The 16,299-nt window shown below is 37.5% G+C and overlaps 1 protein-coding gene across 2 annotated transcripts in view; it reads left to right on the forward strand.

Moving 5' to 3' along the window:
* Positions 1–16,299, forward strand: part of Rapgef5 (Rap guanine nucleotide exchange factor 5) — a 226,736-nt gene that overhangs the window by 68,579 nt on the left and 141,858 nt on the right. For both annotated transcript variants that reach the window (XM_078039979.1, XM_078039980.1), the window contains exon 7: positions 14,680–14,728. In XM_078039979.1, the coding sequence (XP_077896105.1) occupies positions 14,680–14,728 (49 nt within the window). The remainder of the gene's footprint in view (positions 1–14,679; positions 14,729–16,299) is intronic.

A 16,299-nucleotide genomic window follows, 5' to 3' on the forward strand; every position in this document is an offset into this window, starting at 1 on the left:
ACTCCCTTCTCACACAAAGGAAACATGAAAGCATTATTGTCCTGCCCAATTCTGGAGGAGCAGGCCATCCCAGCACAGCCCAACTCTTTGTTCCTTTCTTTGCCTCTCTTTGCCCCTTTTTGTTAGTCCTCTTGTTGTTGTTGTTGTTGTTTTTAATGGGAGCAGTCCCTTTGTCCCATAAACTCCAGAGACAAATGCTAGATAATTCAAGTGATCAAGCCCCGCCACCACTTGGTTCAGTGTGTATGTGTCCCCCTGCACTTATGCAACTAACTGTCCCTGCAGCACTGCAACAACTCCCTTTAAACAAGTGATCTTTGTTAATTCCTCTGGGGTAATCTTCAAGCCTCCCCAATATTTCCTTGAAATGAAGGGGGTGAGTGGTGCTGAAAGGAGAATTTTGCTGCTTCAAGGGATAATGGAATCAGTCAGAGATGCACCTAGCCCTGGCCTTTAGTTCTGAGCAGTTTTCTCCAATTGTTCTTGGCTTGGTGATTCAGCAGAAATGCTAAGGCCACAGGACAAATCTCATTTAATATAATGCATGAAGGTGAAACTATGCCTAAGAATATATTATAGCTCAGCAGGTAACAGTAACTTTTCAAGCTTAATAGATTCTATGCTAATCATAGGAAAATTAAACCAGCATTTTAATTTGATTTGAATTTGGGTTAGAGGAAATACTAAGGAATAAATCCTAACAAAACATCTTTTAAAGGAAGGGCTTAAACATATTAATACTTAATTTACAAAACAAAACTGTATATTGGAAGTCAGGCCAAAAGTTTTACAGAAGATTTTTAAAATATAGCGGCTTAGGTTGTAGCTCAGTGGTAGAACACATGTTTAGCATGCATGAGGCCCTGGATTCAATCCTCAACACCGTTAAAAGAAAAAAGGAAAGAAAAAAATATCATAAAACCTTTTGAAAAACTTACAAGGCTTTTTTACTTATGCAACCAAACTTTGATCTTTAAAACAAAAGAGTCTGTGGATCTTTGGAGATTATATTAGTTCAAGCTTCAGTGGTCTATGGAAGAGTATGAGGAGGCCAGGTAGCTGAGTAAGAACTTACAAGCACATGTAAGAGGTATGATGTATAAATAGGAACTCAGTTTATTCTGGGTCATGTTTATATAAATTACAAAACATTTTTAAGAGCTTATCTGCACAAGTTGCTATAGGTCAGATATATAAGGCAATATGCAGATACTTAAGGCAGTGAATACATGAAAAGCATTTAGAACAATGTCCTGGCACATAGTAAGTGCCACAAAAGTGTGCAATTTATTGTTTTGTTATTTTGTATTCTGTACAGTGTGTAGGAGATTATGGAACTGAACAGGGTGATCTTTACATTACTTCTACCTGCCATCCTGTGCTACTAATATTTTTCCTAAAACTAAAAACATTGACATGAATGATATATATAATAATCTGATTAATAAATAAGTTTTTATAGTTTATCAGCTATTCAGTGGGCAGTATGTACAGGATTAATTCATTGAACACTGGGACTATGGGTGATTTTCACCCTTCTACTTTTATACATTTTCCAAATTTTGAAAAGAAGCATATATGACTATAAGTAAATAATCTAATGAAACAACAAAAAGTGGTTTTGCTTAAAAACGTACATATAAATTGTAATATGTTTTTCAGATCATGCATACTATTTGATGGTGATGAGACAAAAATGAAAGTTACAAAAAATAAATAAATCTTGATTATTGTGGTTAGCACCATGCAAAAATTGAAATGCAGGTTTTATCTCAATGAAGGAAGGGAAAGAACATTTTAGATAGACTCATAAAGGTAGGAAGACATCTCAAGGGGTAGAAATGGCTGCAAATGAATAATCTAAGATGAACTTGGGGGTTCTGGCTGAGGCTTGAGGGTAGAGTAACAAAAAGTTGTGAAGGGAAAGCAAGAGAGTTTGGTGGATTTTGTAAAGAGTCTATAAAGATTTTATAGCGGGCAAATTATGTTCTAGAGCTGGTCTCTCTTACCAAGTTACTTAAGGTAAGACCCTTAAAAGGTGTGAAGAGCTAAATTCCTAGGATGTCTCTGAGGAAGTGTGTTATCATTCTTTGGTGGATACAAGGGTCCCCCAAAGATAAGTCCCCTACTCAGTATCTGTGAATATTATGCAAGAAAGCAAAAGGTATTTTGTAGATACAGCAAAGTTGGGTTGTCTACATCTACACAGTCTAATCACATAAACCTTTAAAAACACAGAACTTGCCCTTGTGGGAGTCAACGAGAAATGACAGAAGAGAAGAGAATTCCAAGCCTGAGAGGATTAAATTGCTAGCACTAAAATGTAGGCCCTAGAGTGTAAGAACCAGAAAGAGGACTATAGGAACTAAGGGCAGCTTCCAGGTGACAACCATCGAGGAGACAGGACCTTCAGCACTAGATTCTGCCAATGTCCTGAAGGAACTTGGAAGTATATTCTCCCCTAGAGCCTCCAGTAGGAATACAGTCCTGTGGATACCTTGATGTTGGCCTTTGAAAACTCTAAGCAGACCACCCAGTGGAGCCTGGACTTCTGATCCATACAAGATGAGATAATAAGTGCTGTCATGTTAAACAGTTAAATGGGTGCTTATCTGCTATGGCAGAGATACAAATCAATATATATTCCTTATTGAACACATGCCCATAATCCCTTGATTCATAACAGCATTCTTCCTTGAATGTCAAAAGCTGCCAGGCCACAGCTAGTTATGTTGATGATACCTATGAAGTTTCAAAGTGAAATTCTGCAACTAAAGTCTATCCTTCATATATTTATGAAAGCTTCAGTTTTCTGTGGAAATATAAGTTTATTTTTAAAGTGAACTCTGAAAATATAAGCACTTGAAGCACTATCTACAACTTTTTAATAAAACATTTAAGCCTCAGAACTAGACTCTATTTGCTAATTTTATGTTAGTTGCAATGTGTGTGGGCTGGTAGATGGAACATAATGGGTTGAGGCCGTACTGATTGTCAAGGAGTTTGCAGTTTAGGTGGGAAGAGGGAGATTAAGCATTTCAAATATAAAAGCAAATAAGGGCTGGATATGTTCCTTCTTCTATTATAGTCCATTGTTTAGCTCAGAGATACTAATTATAATAATGTGTTGGTGACAGTGAAGCTAACACACACACACACACACACACACACACACACACACACACACACACACACTTACTCCATGCCCAGCACCGTTCCAGAGGCTTTATACATATCAACTTATTTAAATCTCATAGTCCTATGAAGTAGGGGACTATGGCTCACCCCACCACCTGGAATCCTACAGCATCTCTCAAGGCATAAAATAAGTAGAGATTTCCTACTCCTGTTTTAGACTTTTGGATCTCAAGTTCTGAATCTTGCTCTTCTAAGAAGTCCTTGCATGTCAGCAATTTCTGTAGACTTTGAAGTTGGAAGGGTTCTTAGTTTTGGGGGTTTATCCCAATGAGTATTTCTGATATAACATCCCTAAAAGGTTCTCCAGAAGCTTCTTCCTACAGATGAAAGACCCCTTGGTTTTCACAGAAGATCACTAGTGTCTGGGATTTGATTGGTGATGGGGTTAGACTATTGCTAGGAATGCCTCCAAAAAGTACAGTGATCAAGAAAGGACATTTTTGTGTAAGAAATTATATGTGTTGTGAAAGAAAGGCATAGTAAGGCATAGATTTGCAAATTATGTTATGTCTTTGTAGATACTTTATTATATTTTATTATGCGAATCCATTGAAGAATATTTACAATGTCATATAGATTTTAAAATAGTCTGGACTTAACAGAAAATGGCAAAAAGTACTTGAGATATAAAACTTAAAGATTTAATTATGTAAACATAATAAATCTTTTATTTCACTATTATTGCAAAGAAGAGTATGTTCAATATATACTTTTTTCCTTAAAATTTATTTCATATGTATGAAATTTTTATTTATCAGGACATTTGTGTTGGTCAGCAGTTAGGGCTTTGGAGAAGTCACTGATCAGAGGTCATGAGCCACTTTGAAGGCTGAAGGAGCTGGTATACCTGCTCCTTTGGAAAGATATTAGTGTCATTGGATTACTTTTTCAGATTTCTTTCAAACATTTGTACCTTCCCTGTTTTTTGTGTCATGAAGTTTACACAATAAGAAGTGGCTTCCCACAGTTGTTTTTCATCTGTTTGTTCAGATTGGCATCACCTACATCTCCTTTGGGTGGAGGGTGGTATAGATGTCCATAATATCACAACTGTAGGCTGACATGTCACCACCACCCCTCCATCCCTGTGACACAAACACTCCCCATGTGAGACAATAGCAGGTTATTGGAGAAGGAGGCATTGTGTAACAAATCATTAGAGCCATTCCCTGTCCTGGACACTTCTGATACTTACCTTCCCATATGAAGCATTGTCTCTTGAATCTTACATAGTAGACCATCTCCACTGTGGTCACTTCTGGATATTTGAAAGTTCTAAGAGTTAACATGCTCTTTTGCAACTTCTATATGTTGGTATGATTTTCATCTTCTACCTTTCAAACACTTGAAGTTTAAACATTTAATGAACATAATCATTGATCTTGTTCCTCCTAAGTCTTGTTTTCACACTAGCAACTATAAGAGCTTGTTATGATTTAGGTGTGGCATCCCCCAAAAGTTCACGTGTGAGACAATGCAAGATTTGGAGGAGAAATGATTGGATCATAGCCTACCCAATCAGCGAACTGATCCCTGATGGGATTAACTGAGTGGTAGCTGGAGGCAGTTGGGGTATGGGTGGAGGAAGTGGTTCATTGGGGGTTTGATTATGGGGTATATATTTTCTATCTGGAGAGTAGAGTCTGTCTCTGCTTCTGATCATCATGATGTGAGCTGCTTCCCTCTGCCACTCTTTCCTGCCATGATGTTCAGCCATACTCGAGCTTCAAGGAATGGAGCCAGCCTTCTATAGATTAAGATCTCTGAAACCATGAGCCCTCAAATAATTTGCCCCTCTTCTACAATTGTTTGGTCAGAACATTTAGTCATAGAAGTGAAAAAGCTGATTAAAACAGAGCTTGTAATTTTTTAAATCACAAATATATATAATGATGCCAGGAACCAGGGTCAGCATATTGAACAAGAGAGTTTGTTTCAGTGGGTTTTTTAATCTAGTATTGGAGAGCCCCAGCCAAAGGGAAGATTTCACTGAAGTAAACAAAGTGCTATTATAATTGAGGTAAGTGTAGCATGCTACTGGAGTATAAACAGGGCTTGACTCAATCAGGGGAGATGGTGGCACTCAGAAGAAGATGGTAATTAAGTTATGGCCTGAAGGACAAATAAGTAAACAGTCACATAAAGTTGAGCAGCAGAAAGGCATTCTAGATAGATAGTATGAGGAAAGATCCAGGACAAAGAGCATATACATTCAGAGAATTGCAAATTTTTTTATATTTTGTAAATAGTTTACTAAGGCTGGAGTATAGATGATGATGATGATGATGATGATGATGATGATGATCAACTTATTTTGTTGGAGTATGGATTTTGAAAGGAATAATGGAAATAGAGAGGATAGTGAAGACCAGACCAGAAGAATATTATATACACAGTATTAGATGTTGGACTCTGTCATAGTGTCATGGAGGAGTCTTTGAAGAGTTTGCTGGAAGAGATATGACTGGATATATGGGACACAGCAGATTTTTAAGGTGGAGGGAAGTAAAATGAAAATGACTTCACTTTTGGAAATGTTGAGCCTGAGTTACTAGTGAGACTTTCAGATCCAGAAGGTAGATGGACATTGGGCTCTGGGGCCAAAGAGGTATAGACTAGAGTCAAGGATGCAGCGGAAGCCATGAGAGTGAATGGAAGGAGAGGAAGGTTGAAAGAGCCCACAGGAGATCACTATGGAACATCAAAGTTTAAAAATAGAACCAAGCACTGCAATGCATGCCTATTATCCCAGCGACTCAGGAGGTTAAGGCAGGAGGATCACAAGTTCAAGACCAGCCTGGGCAACTTACCGAGACCCTGTATTGAAATGGAAAATATAAAGGGCTGGGGAGGTAGCTCAATGATAGAATGCCCCTGGGTCCAATCTCTAGTACCGGGGGGAGGGGGGACTCAGAGGAAAAGGGGTTCCTTGGTAGAAGAGAAGTAGTATTCAGGGAAGAAAGAGAAAAGCCCACAGCATATGAGGGTACAGAGTCCCAGTGGTTAAGAAGAAAGGAATGGCTGTCAGTGTCAAATTGTGCAAGGAGGACAAGGTAAATGAGGACTATCCATCAAGTTTAGCTACAGGAGGTAGACTATCTCCTGGTTGCCCACCTGTGAATATTCTATATCTCTTGAACCAAAACAAAGGATACCCTAACCAGATGTTTATCTTTCTGGAATACATTATTTTTTTTTGTAACCTGAATATCTCTAGTAATATTCCTAAAAATATTGTTATTCATTCTAAAGAATCCCATTTCTGTTGTTAACTTGCATTGTGCTTATGATAAATGAAAACTATCAGGTTTTTTTCCCCCTGTCCTGTGGATTGAACCTAGGGCCTTAAGGGCACATGTTGGGCAAGCTCTCTACCACTGAACTACACCCCTAGTCCTTTTAATATTTTATTTGGAGACATTAGAGTTGCCTAGGCTGATCTTGAACTTGAGCTGCTCCTGCCTCAGCCTACTAAGTAGTTGGATTACAAGTGTCCACCACTGTGTTTGTCTTAATGTGAAACTCTGTCAAACTAGATGTACATGTAGCAGACTTCAATAACAGACTTTAAAAAATCTAAGTGAAGAACTTCATTACAATTAATTTTGTTAGTTTCAGACCACTTCTCCATATATTAGGATTTGAATGACTGGCCAGTTATTATCTCAGTCATAATAAGATTAATAAGCTATATGTATGCATTCAACAAAATAGTCTATATGAGAGATTCTTAAATATCCTTAAATGCCTTGAAACAGATGAGTAAGCATAAGTGTATTTTATCATCCCCACATACTTAATAAACACCTCTTTGAAATGGTGACAGAAATTATTGGAGAAACAAATATTTGTTAAATAAACTATTAGAATAGAAAATAGTAGTTCTAGGCAGACATATAACTTCCTTAATTTCTAATTATTGGTTTGCATTAACACTTAATCACAAGATTATCTATGTGTCAGAACTGTAGCAATATTAGTCCTTCAGAATAAAATAATGAGCTTGAAAATAGAAAACCAGGCCTCTGACAAACAAAGAAAATCATTACTCAGCTCATGCACCTCCTTCATAGAAGAAAAGGCCCAACTCACCATCACTGCTGAGTTTGTCCTTAAGAGGACAGTGATTAAGAAGCACATTTATTTTTTTCTAGAATTCTTAAAGCCTATAGTAGCTTAAGATTTTATAGTAGTTTAAAAGTTTAGTATGTTTGGAAATAAAACACTGAAGAATATTGGGTCATAATTCTTCTTATATTTAGTTTTAAAAATTGAGAAAAGGGGCTTCAAGGGGATTTTGGAGTTTTGGTTTTTGTTTTGTTTTGGTACTGAGAATTTAGCTCAGGATGCTTAAACAATGAGCCACATCCCCAGCCCTTTTTATATTTTATTTTGAAATAAAGTCTCCCTAAGTTGCTTAGAACCTTATTAAGTTGCTGAGGCTGGCTTTGAACTTGTGATCCTCCTTCCTCAGCCTCCTTGAGCTGCTGGGATTACAGACATGTGCCACCACACCTGGCAGTAACTCCATGTTTTAAAAACATTTTTATTACAGTTTCAAAATTTAAATGTTTCTAGATTTATTGAAAACATATAGGAAATTTTTTAATTGCTGGTTCTACTTAGAATTAGTTTGTAAGGAAAACCTTTTGGGTGGCTAAGATATTTGCCAGTGTTCATTGACTTTCTGTTTAGACCTTCACTGACTTTTGTTTAGCTCTATGCTTTGTTTTCAAGGATCTCTTCTTCCAGGAAGCCTGCTCATATCTTCTCAGTTAACCTCTCCCAGCAGATGCTCTCTGGCACTCAGAAGTTGCATTTAACATTTCCTGTTGCCTCTGGAGTCTTAGCTTTGATGCACAACAGCTTTGTGAGCATTTGGGTTTTGAGAACAAAGGTGCCAGGGAAAGTGCTAGGGGAAAAAAAGAAGGCAGAGTGCTGGAAATAAGATTGGGTCTAATTTTTCCTGAATTTCAGAGCTATTTTGTGAGTAGTCCTGATGGTTATTTTTAAAATATTTTTTATTAGACCCTCATAATTATGCATAGTAATTGGGCTCATTTTGAAAAAATCATACCTGCAAGGAATTTGATTTTAAGCCCCATCCTCCATTGTTCTCCCTTCCTCCCTCCTGCCATTCTTCCTCCTCTACTCTATTAATCTTCCTTTCTTTTACATATACATAAAACTGAAATTCCTTCTGGTATCTTTATATGCATATAGCATGATTTGTTAAATTTATTCCATTTCTCTTCCCCAGTCTCTTCCTTCCTCTCTCCCAACTTGTTCTCCTCCTCCTCCTCCACTCATCTTCCCTGTAACTTTATGGTATCTCATTCCTTTGAATTTGTGATCCTTCTACCTCGGCCTCCTGAGCCATTGGGATTATAGTCATGTGCCACCGACTGCCTTCTTTCCCTTATTTTGCTCTGGCTTCTACATGAGAGAAAACGTTCAACCTTTGATTTTCTGAGTTTAGCTTATTTCACTTACCATGATTTTCTCCATTTCCATCCGTTTACCAGCAAATGCCATTATTTCATTCTTCTTATGTCTGAGTAAAACTCCCTTGTGTATATAAACCATCTTTCCTTAATCCATTCATCTACTGATGGGCATCTGGGTTTATTCCATGGTTGGGCTATTATGAACTGTGCTGCTAAAACATTGAAGCAGCTGTACCACTATAGTGTGCTGATTTTTGTTTTTTTGTGAGCATCAATGAGTGAGTTAGCTGGGTACCTCCCTAGGTTTTTGAGGAATCTCTACACAGCTTTCCAGACTTATTGTACTGATTTACAGTATTGCCAACAATGTAAATCTTTTTCTTTACATCCTCTCCAGCATTTATTATTATTCATGTTTTTGATGATTGCCATTAACACTGGAGTGAGATGAAATCTTAATGTAGCTTCAATTTGCATTTCTCTAATTGCTAGAGATGCTGAACATTTAAAAATATATTTTATTTATAAATAGTTATATATTATTTATTTAGTGGCTATTTTTGTTTATTCTTTGAGAAGTTACTATTTAGTTATTTTGCCCATTTATTGATTGTACTATGTATATTTGGCATTGAGTTTTTTTGAGTTCTTTATATATTCTGGGTATTTGTCTCTTGTCATAGTAGTAGCTGGCAAAGATTTTCTCCCATTCTGTAGACTCCCTCTTAAGTCTCTTATCATTTCCTTTATTGTGCAGAAGCTTTTTTAAAATTTATTTTTTAAATACACGACAACAGTGGAATACAATACAATCCTTATTACACATATAGAGCACAATTTTTTGTATCTCTGTATATAAAGAAGCTTTTTAATTTGATGGCATCTCACCTATTGAGTCTTGTTTTTTAATTTTTTTAAATTGTAGTTGGACACACAATATCTTTATTTTACTTATTGATTTTTATGTGGTGTTGAGGATCGAACCCAGCACCTTGCAGGTGCTAGGCAAGCACTCTACTGCTGAGCCACAACCCCAGTCCCTTGAGTCTTGTTTTTATTTCTTAAGCTTTAAGGGTCTTGTTTAGATATTGGTGCTTACACTTATGAAGTGTTGATCTTATGTTTTCTTCTAGCAGTTTTAAGGTTTCTGGCCTAATTTCTAAGTCTTTTATGCATTTTGATTTGACTTTTGTACAGGGTGAAAGAAATCTAAATTCACTCTTTTACATGTAGATATCTGGTTTTTCTTATCCTGATGGTTATTGAAGATAGCCAAAATATTTTGCATGTTTCTGACTGCAATTTCTCATGTGTCCCTGAGGAGAGGGTAAAATTGGGGCTATGTCTTATCAGTCCCTTAATCATTCTGTATTCCTATTGATATTCACAAGGGCAAGTATGCCCTCAGCTATATGTTTTGCATTATACAGTTGCTTTGTGTATTGAGTAAACAGTATTTTAAATTAAAGTTGAAGCTTTGTAAAAGCTTCCTTGCAATTTTCCATGTACTTGAGTCTGTCAACCTGCTGATGTAGTAAGTGAATCTAATCATTTGATTGGATTAGAGCGTAATTTTATCTCTAAGACACAGTGAAGGCCATGTCCCTTTACAAATGAATTAAATTAGAGGACAGCATAATAAAAAATAAAGATTGATTGTCAGTTCAGATGAGCATAAGATTGAAATATGGAGTCTTAGGGAAACTACTCTGTCTTGTGGAACAGAGCAGTGATCTTAGCCCCACATGCAACCTATAGTTAGTTGTAGGGGAAGTTTGGAAACATATTCTGCTCACACTTGGGCCTCTGCCCCAGAGAATGTGGTTTAGTTGGGGTTGGTGTATCAGTATATATATTTTTTAAAGCTCCCAAAGTGATTCTAAGTGGTGTCAGGTTTGAGAACTATGGAATAGATGAAAACTCAACCTATTTAAAGAAAGCATTTCTTAGTAGACAAGAAATGACTAAAAAGCCATAGGATAGGAGGAAAGGTGAGAAAAATAAGGGGGAGAAACTTTTAGTGTAAAGTAAGCATAGGTTTACATTCCCATATTCACAATTCTGAAATAGAAGAGCTGAAAACCTGATGTTTTTTCTAGTCTTTCTCTATTCCATTTGGTATGAAAAGTAATTATTGCAGAAACATAAACATGTCCGATAGGTGTCTGATTTTAGATCTTTGGGGTGAGCATCAAGGAGTGGAATGCCTAGTTTTTTTGAGGTCTGCTCCAGATCTCACTAAGGTTATAATGTAGAAAGGGTACCTTTATGAAATTTTGAATTCTGAAATTCATTTGGACCTATTGGGATGAGAAAGGGAGTTATAGATCATAGTAGGGAGGTTTATTCTTCGTGAAAAATTAACAACAATGCATTTCACCCCTCTGCCCACCCTCCTCATTAGGTATTGAACTCTGGCAGGCTGTACCACCCACCTTCATGCCCAGCTGTTTTTTGGGGGTGGGGGGTGGGAGATTTCTGGGGCCAGCTCTTTTGATGTATTTATTTATTTTATTTTTCAAATTTTGAGACAGGGTCTTGCCAAGTGCCTGAGGGTCTGACTGAATTGCTGAGGCTGACCTTGAACTTTTCAAGCCTCCTGCCTGAGCCTCCCCAACTTCTGAGATTATAGGCATGCACCACTGAGCCAAGAACAATGCATTTCTTCTAATTACCTAGGCAGTGGTTAGTGTCCACATTAGATAAAAAAAAGAAGCCAATATCAGAATGTAGCTCCTGACTCTCCTATATACTTTATAAGCCTAGCCTGATTAGAAGGTTCCATGTCAGTCTTGGTGAGAGAAAGTAAGTTTAACCAACAACACAAGTAAATAAAGTAGAAAAAATGATCACTATGCTATAAAAGATTTAAGCAACTCACCAGGAATTTGGACACCTTTCAGATGGGTGGTTCTTGCTCAGGGTCTCTTAGGAGGTTGTGGTTAGAACTTTGGCCAGGACGTGGTCCTCTGAAGGTTTGAAGGGTTCTGGCATATGGTATTCCTTTTCTAATGCCAACAGATTCCTTATTTGTATGTAAAGAAAATTCTAGTGTGTTTATACAGTTGCTCAAAATCTTTATTTTTTTTTAAATGTAAATCTATAATTATTTGCAAAGGAGGCTTTGAGTCCCCCTAATAAGTTTTGAAGATTTCCTGTGGGAGGAGCTTACTGCAGGAGAATGCCTTCTCTATGAGTGTCCCTTGTCCTCCCTGAGGCAGCTTTCCCTCTTCCTGTATTCTCCAGGGGTTGCCTCAATACCCACTTACTGGGGGTCACTGAAGGTATGTCTGTGCTCTGTGCAAAGTGAGGAAGAAACATGCAAGTCCTTGCCTCCAGCCCAAGGCTTCCAGCCCCAAAGACAGACATCAGTCACACAATTTAAAATGATTAATTACATCATTGAGTGTGTTTAAGAAACAAACAAAAAGATCTGAAGAGACGCTACAGAGGGATTGCATAATGGGACTGTGCCAATTCACATAGCTTGATCAGCACTTCCCCTTTGTGCTTTGTAGGAAGAATATCCACTTTTTGTTTTGTTTTGGTTTTGAGGTGCTAGGGATGGCACCCAGAGCCTCACACCTGCTAGGCAAGCACTCTACTGCTGAGATAAATCCTCAGCCCCCTTTGGGGTTTTGGTTAAAATCCTTTTATTTTCTTGGGCCAAATAATGGAAGCTCCTGTACATTCCACTCTGCATAAAACACTGACTTCCTCCCACTGCAGAGATTCAGAGAATGTAGAGGGTACAGAAATCTCATTTAGTTCACATTAAAAAAAAAAAAAAATTAGAGGCTGGGAATGATGAGGCATGGCTGTATGTAATCTCAACCACTCCAGAGGCTAAGGCCTGAGGACTACAAGTTCCAGCCAGCCTCAGCAACGTAGTGAGACCCTGTCTCAAAATATAAAATAAAAATGGACAGGAGATTTAGTTTAGTGACAAACACCCCTGGTGTTCAATTCCCAGTACCAAAGAGTATAAAATAAAATAAAATAAAATGGGCTGGGAATGTAACTCAGAAGTAGAGCACTTGCGTAGCATGTGCTAGGCCTTGGGTTCAGTCTCCAGTCCCATAAAACAAACCAAAAAGCAGCTTAGGTTCCTTCAAAATTAAACTGTGAAGTTATTCTGGACTTTCTCACTGCCTGTCTCTCTTCTTCCCAAAATCGCAAAAATGCTCTATTGTTTTCTTGCTCATCCAATTCCTCCTTTCTTTCCCCAATGAATCTTTGAAAAGATGTGATATAGAGTATTGGGAATATAATACTTTCCTTTTTTTGAGCTACTTATGCCTTGAGCCTTATTTCTATTTAGAGAAGGAGAAACCAAGGATGCTGTGTAAAGAATTCCAGTTGGGAAAGCCAGAAGAAGGGGGTGGAGAAGACAGTGTCTAACTCTCTGAGCCTTGAAGTGATCCTCCTCACCCGTCATTCTCCATCTCTGCTGTCTTCCTATCTCTGAGCCACTGTAGGCTCTTCCCTGGGAAGAATGGGGAATCTCTTAACAAGATCCCAGTGAATGATAATAAACATGCATGACACCATGAAGGAGGAAAATCCCCAAGTAGATGATAATACTATAATAAATCTTATAAATAACCCCAAATTTAAAATATACAATGACTGATATTTTAATTGTGTTGTTTTTTTGAAAATTTGAATATATACCCATGTATTTATAAAGGTTTAGCTCTGGTCACTCATGACTTCCATTCACCCTCCCACCCTGTCCTCTTTTCCCCCTAAGTTTTCACTGTAAGCTTTCCAGCCATAAGGTTTTTCAGAGATCAAACTCTCAGTATTGAAGAGAGAGGGAATGATTACCTTCTAGCTACTGCACAGTTGTCCTGAGAGAATGGCATCAAATAAACAGCTAAATTATGAGTACACACTCTCCCTGACATGCACACCAGCCCACGGGGAAAGCACTTGGAACTGCCTCCCTCGGGGGTAAGGATGCCCTGGCCTCTGGGAAAGCAGTCCTGAGCCGAGTCTCAGGGTCTAGCACATTGCTGCTCTCACCTTCCAGTAAATGAATATAAATTAAATTAATTTGAATAGCAGATCTGCAATTTAACCTTGAATTCCCAGACTCCCCCTTTGAAGTGTTATTACTGTAATATATTCAGTTGTGTGACCCTCCCCAACTCCCACTGTGACCGCCTCCAAATTTCTCAACACACACATGCTTCTGAGCTTGAGAGCTTGTGTTGTGAAGGGGAAGACCTTGCTCATTAAGGAATTTTTATTGCAACCTAGCATAGATTTTACAAAGATTATCCTCATGTTATCCTTGAAAGCAACTGGGTTTATGTTTTTTTGTCTTTAATGTACCTTTTTGAGAATGTATTTAAAGAAGTATTTAAGCATTCACAGTGGGAGGGACAAGAGGGCATGAAAGTCCTAAAAAGTTTGGAAGATAAAAATTTGGAGTTTAAGACACTTGGGATATTAAGGGTCATTTTGTATTCACATTGCACCTCAGGTGAGTCGGTGACACTTGGTTTCAGGTGGTGTATTATCCAAATGGTTGCTGTAAACTTGTCAGGTCTATAGTGGACATTCACTACATTTGAGCAAAGATTCAATTAAACCAGGATCAACTATCTCAATGTTTCTAGAATTTCTACATAAACTAGCATCTTTGAGGGATAAGTAATATTTCATATCTTTGTCAGGATATCATATATATTTTAATAATTTAATTCATATTTGCATTATTTCTGAATGTTACATAGTTTTGGTTTTGACATACATATAGCATATATTGATCAATATTTCACAATGTATAGATTTGGCAACTAGTTTAAAAAAAAAGTAATTCAGTATGATTATTCCAGATTTTTTTGGCCTGAAATTCTTATGCAAAGGCTTTTCCATGAATTAAGAGAAAAAAAAAAAGTGATGGCATAAACTTAAGTGTCATTGCAACCAGTCTTAATTGGGGTTGCATATCTGAAATCAAAGTACTGATTTGGTAGTTTCATTTTTCTTCTTCTAATTTGATTTTTCCCTAATATTTCATTAGGTGCAGAGAGAGCTAGCAGCTGTTATTGCTTTGAAAGCAAGGAAATCTGGTGAGTAGTCTCTTATGGGGCTGAGGGAAGATTATAATTTTGGGTGGATATTTCACATATCACCTGGAAGTGTGCAGTTGAATGCATCTCAGATGCTTTGGTTTAGGATGCAGAAAAGTATCACCATTGTCTTAATAGGATTCATTCTACCACATGCTTTTATATATCATTCTCTAAAGTACAATTTCGCTGCTTTGCTCTAATTTATTTCAGATTTCAAGGATAAACTAAGTTTGAAGTTCATTGCAGCCTGAAACAGATCTAACTACATAAAAAGAGCAAGTAAATTAGCTTGAGTTACATATCATGACCCAGAGAACAATAAATATTATAGTGGTGATCTTTCTGTAAGGATATATAAATTTCTTAATCAAAAATTAGGTTTTTTTCTAAAAACACTTTGTTTAATGACATTTTAAAACAGAAATTTTTCATAGAACTCATTACATAGATCTGATTCCTCTTACCCATGGGATATAATCTATCAAAGTAATATGTGGAAAGGAAAAAAAGAGGCTTTCAAATATATTTTGAAGGAGAAAACAGCATTTTCTGCTGAAATCCAATATGAAATGGAGACTCACTGAAGTAGAAAAATGCTTGCTTAGAGAGAAATGGCAAAAAGCAGCATCATCTGCCATTCTTCCTGTTGGGAGGGAGAAGGTCAGTGCTGAGTGGAATAAAAATCAGAAAGGAAGTACTTCTTGTGTAATGTTAAATTAGGATAAGACTTTGTGGCAGAAAGACTATATGACAAAATCAAAAGGATGAACTTAAGGAAGTAAATTGCATGAAAATGTCTTAACATGCATTATATATTTTTCTTTTTCCAGTTAGAAGCTCTAAGATTTGCTTATCTCTCAGTATCAAAGCACGCCCTAGTGTGAGTTAGTTTATAACCCTCATATATTTTAATCAAGCACGCCCTTGTATGAGTTTGTTTATAACACTCATATTACTTCCTCTGTGCATTTGGCCTGCTCTTAAGGACACAGGGATTGGACATTATAAAGGCAATGGAGAAAAGGATGCATGGAATGGTCATCTTGGATATTGAGCAGGGAGAGCAGTGTGGACAGGGTTAATTCCTCAGTGAGCAGCATGATGCAGTAGATACTTGCAGGGGTGGAGGCCATGATGGAAAAAGGACACCAATGTAAAGATTGCAAGAGGGAGGCTTAGACGTAAAGCAGGCTGGAGTTGACCTTGGATCTTATAAGGATGAGATGCAACTTAAAGTCTGTATGAGTTGGAATGTCTGTGAGCCTTGGAGGATAGAATTTGTTTTTTCAAGGTTTCAGAATAACGTAGAGAAGCATTCTAAAACATACAGTGTGCCATTTCCAGAGAAAGAGCAAACTTCATAGAGGGAGGCTGGAATAGAGGGTGCAGGTTCCCACAGCATGGAATGGTAGGGGCAGAGGAAGTAATCCCTGTGGTTGACCAAGTTGTGCCAGCTCTGTTCAAGAGACAGCAAGGAGGCAAGAGTGGCTGGAAGCAAGTGAACAAGGCAGAAAAAGGTAGGTTGTGGACATTCAGCTGAGAAATTTGAACTTTCTGCAGATGAAGGG

Source organism: Ictidomys tridecemlineatus, chromosome 2 (assembly GCF_052094955.1).
Source record: "Ictidomys tridecemlineatus isolate mIctTri1 chromosome 2, mIctTri1.hap1, whole genome shotgun sequence".
In the NCBI taxonomy this organism is placed as follows: domain Eukaryota; kingdom Metazoa; phylum Chordata; class Mammalia; order Rodentia; family Sciuridae; genus Ictidomys; species Ictidomys tridecemlineatus.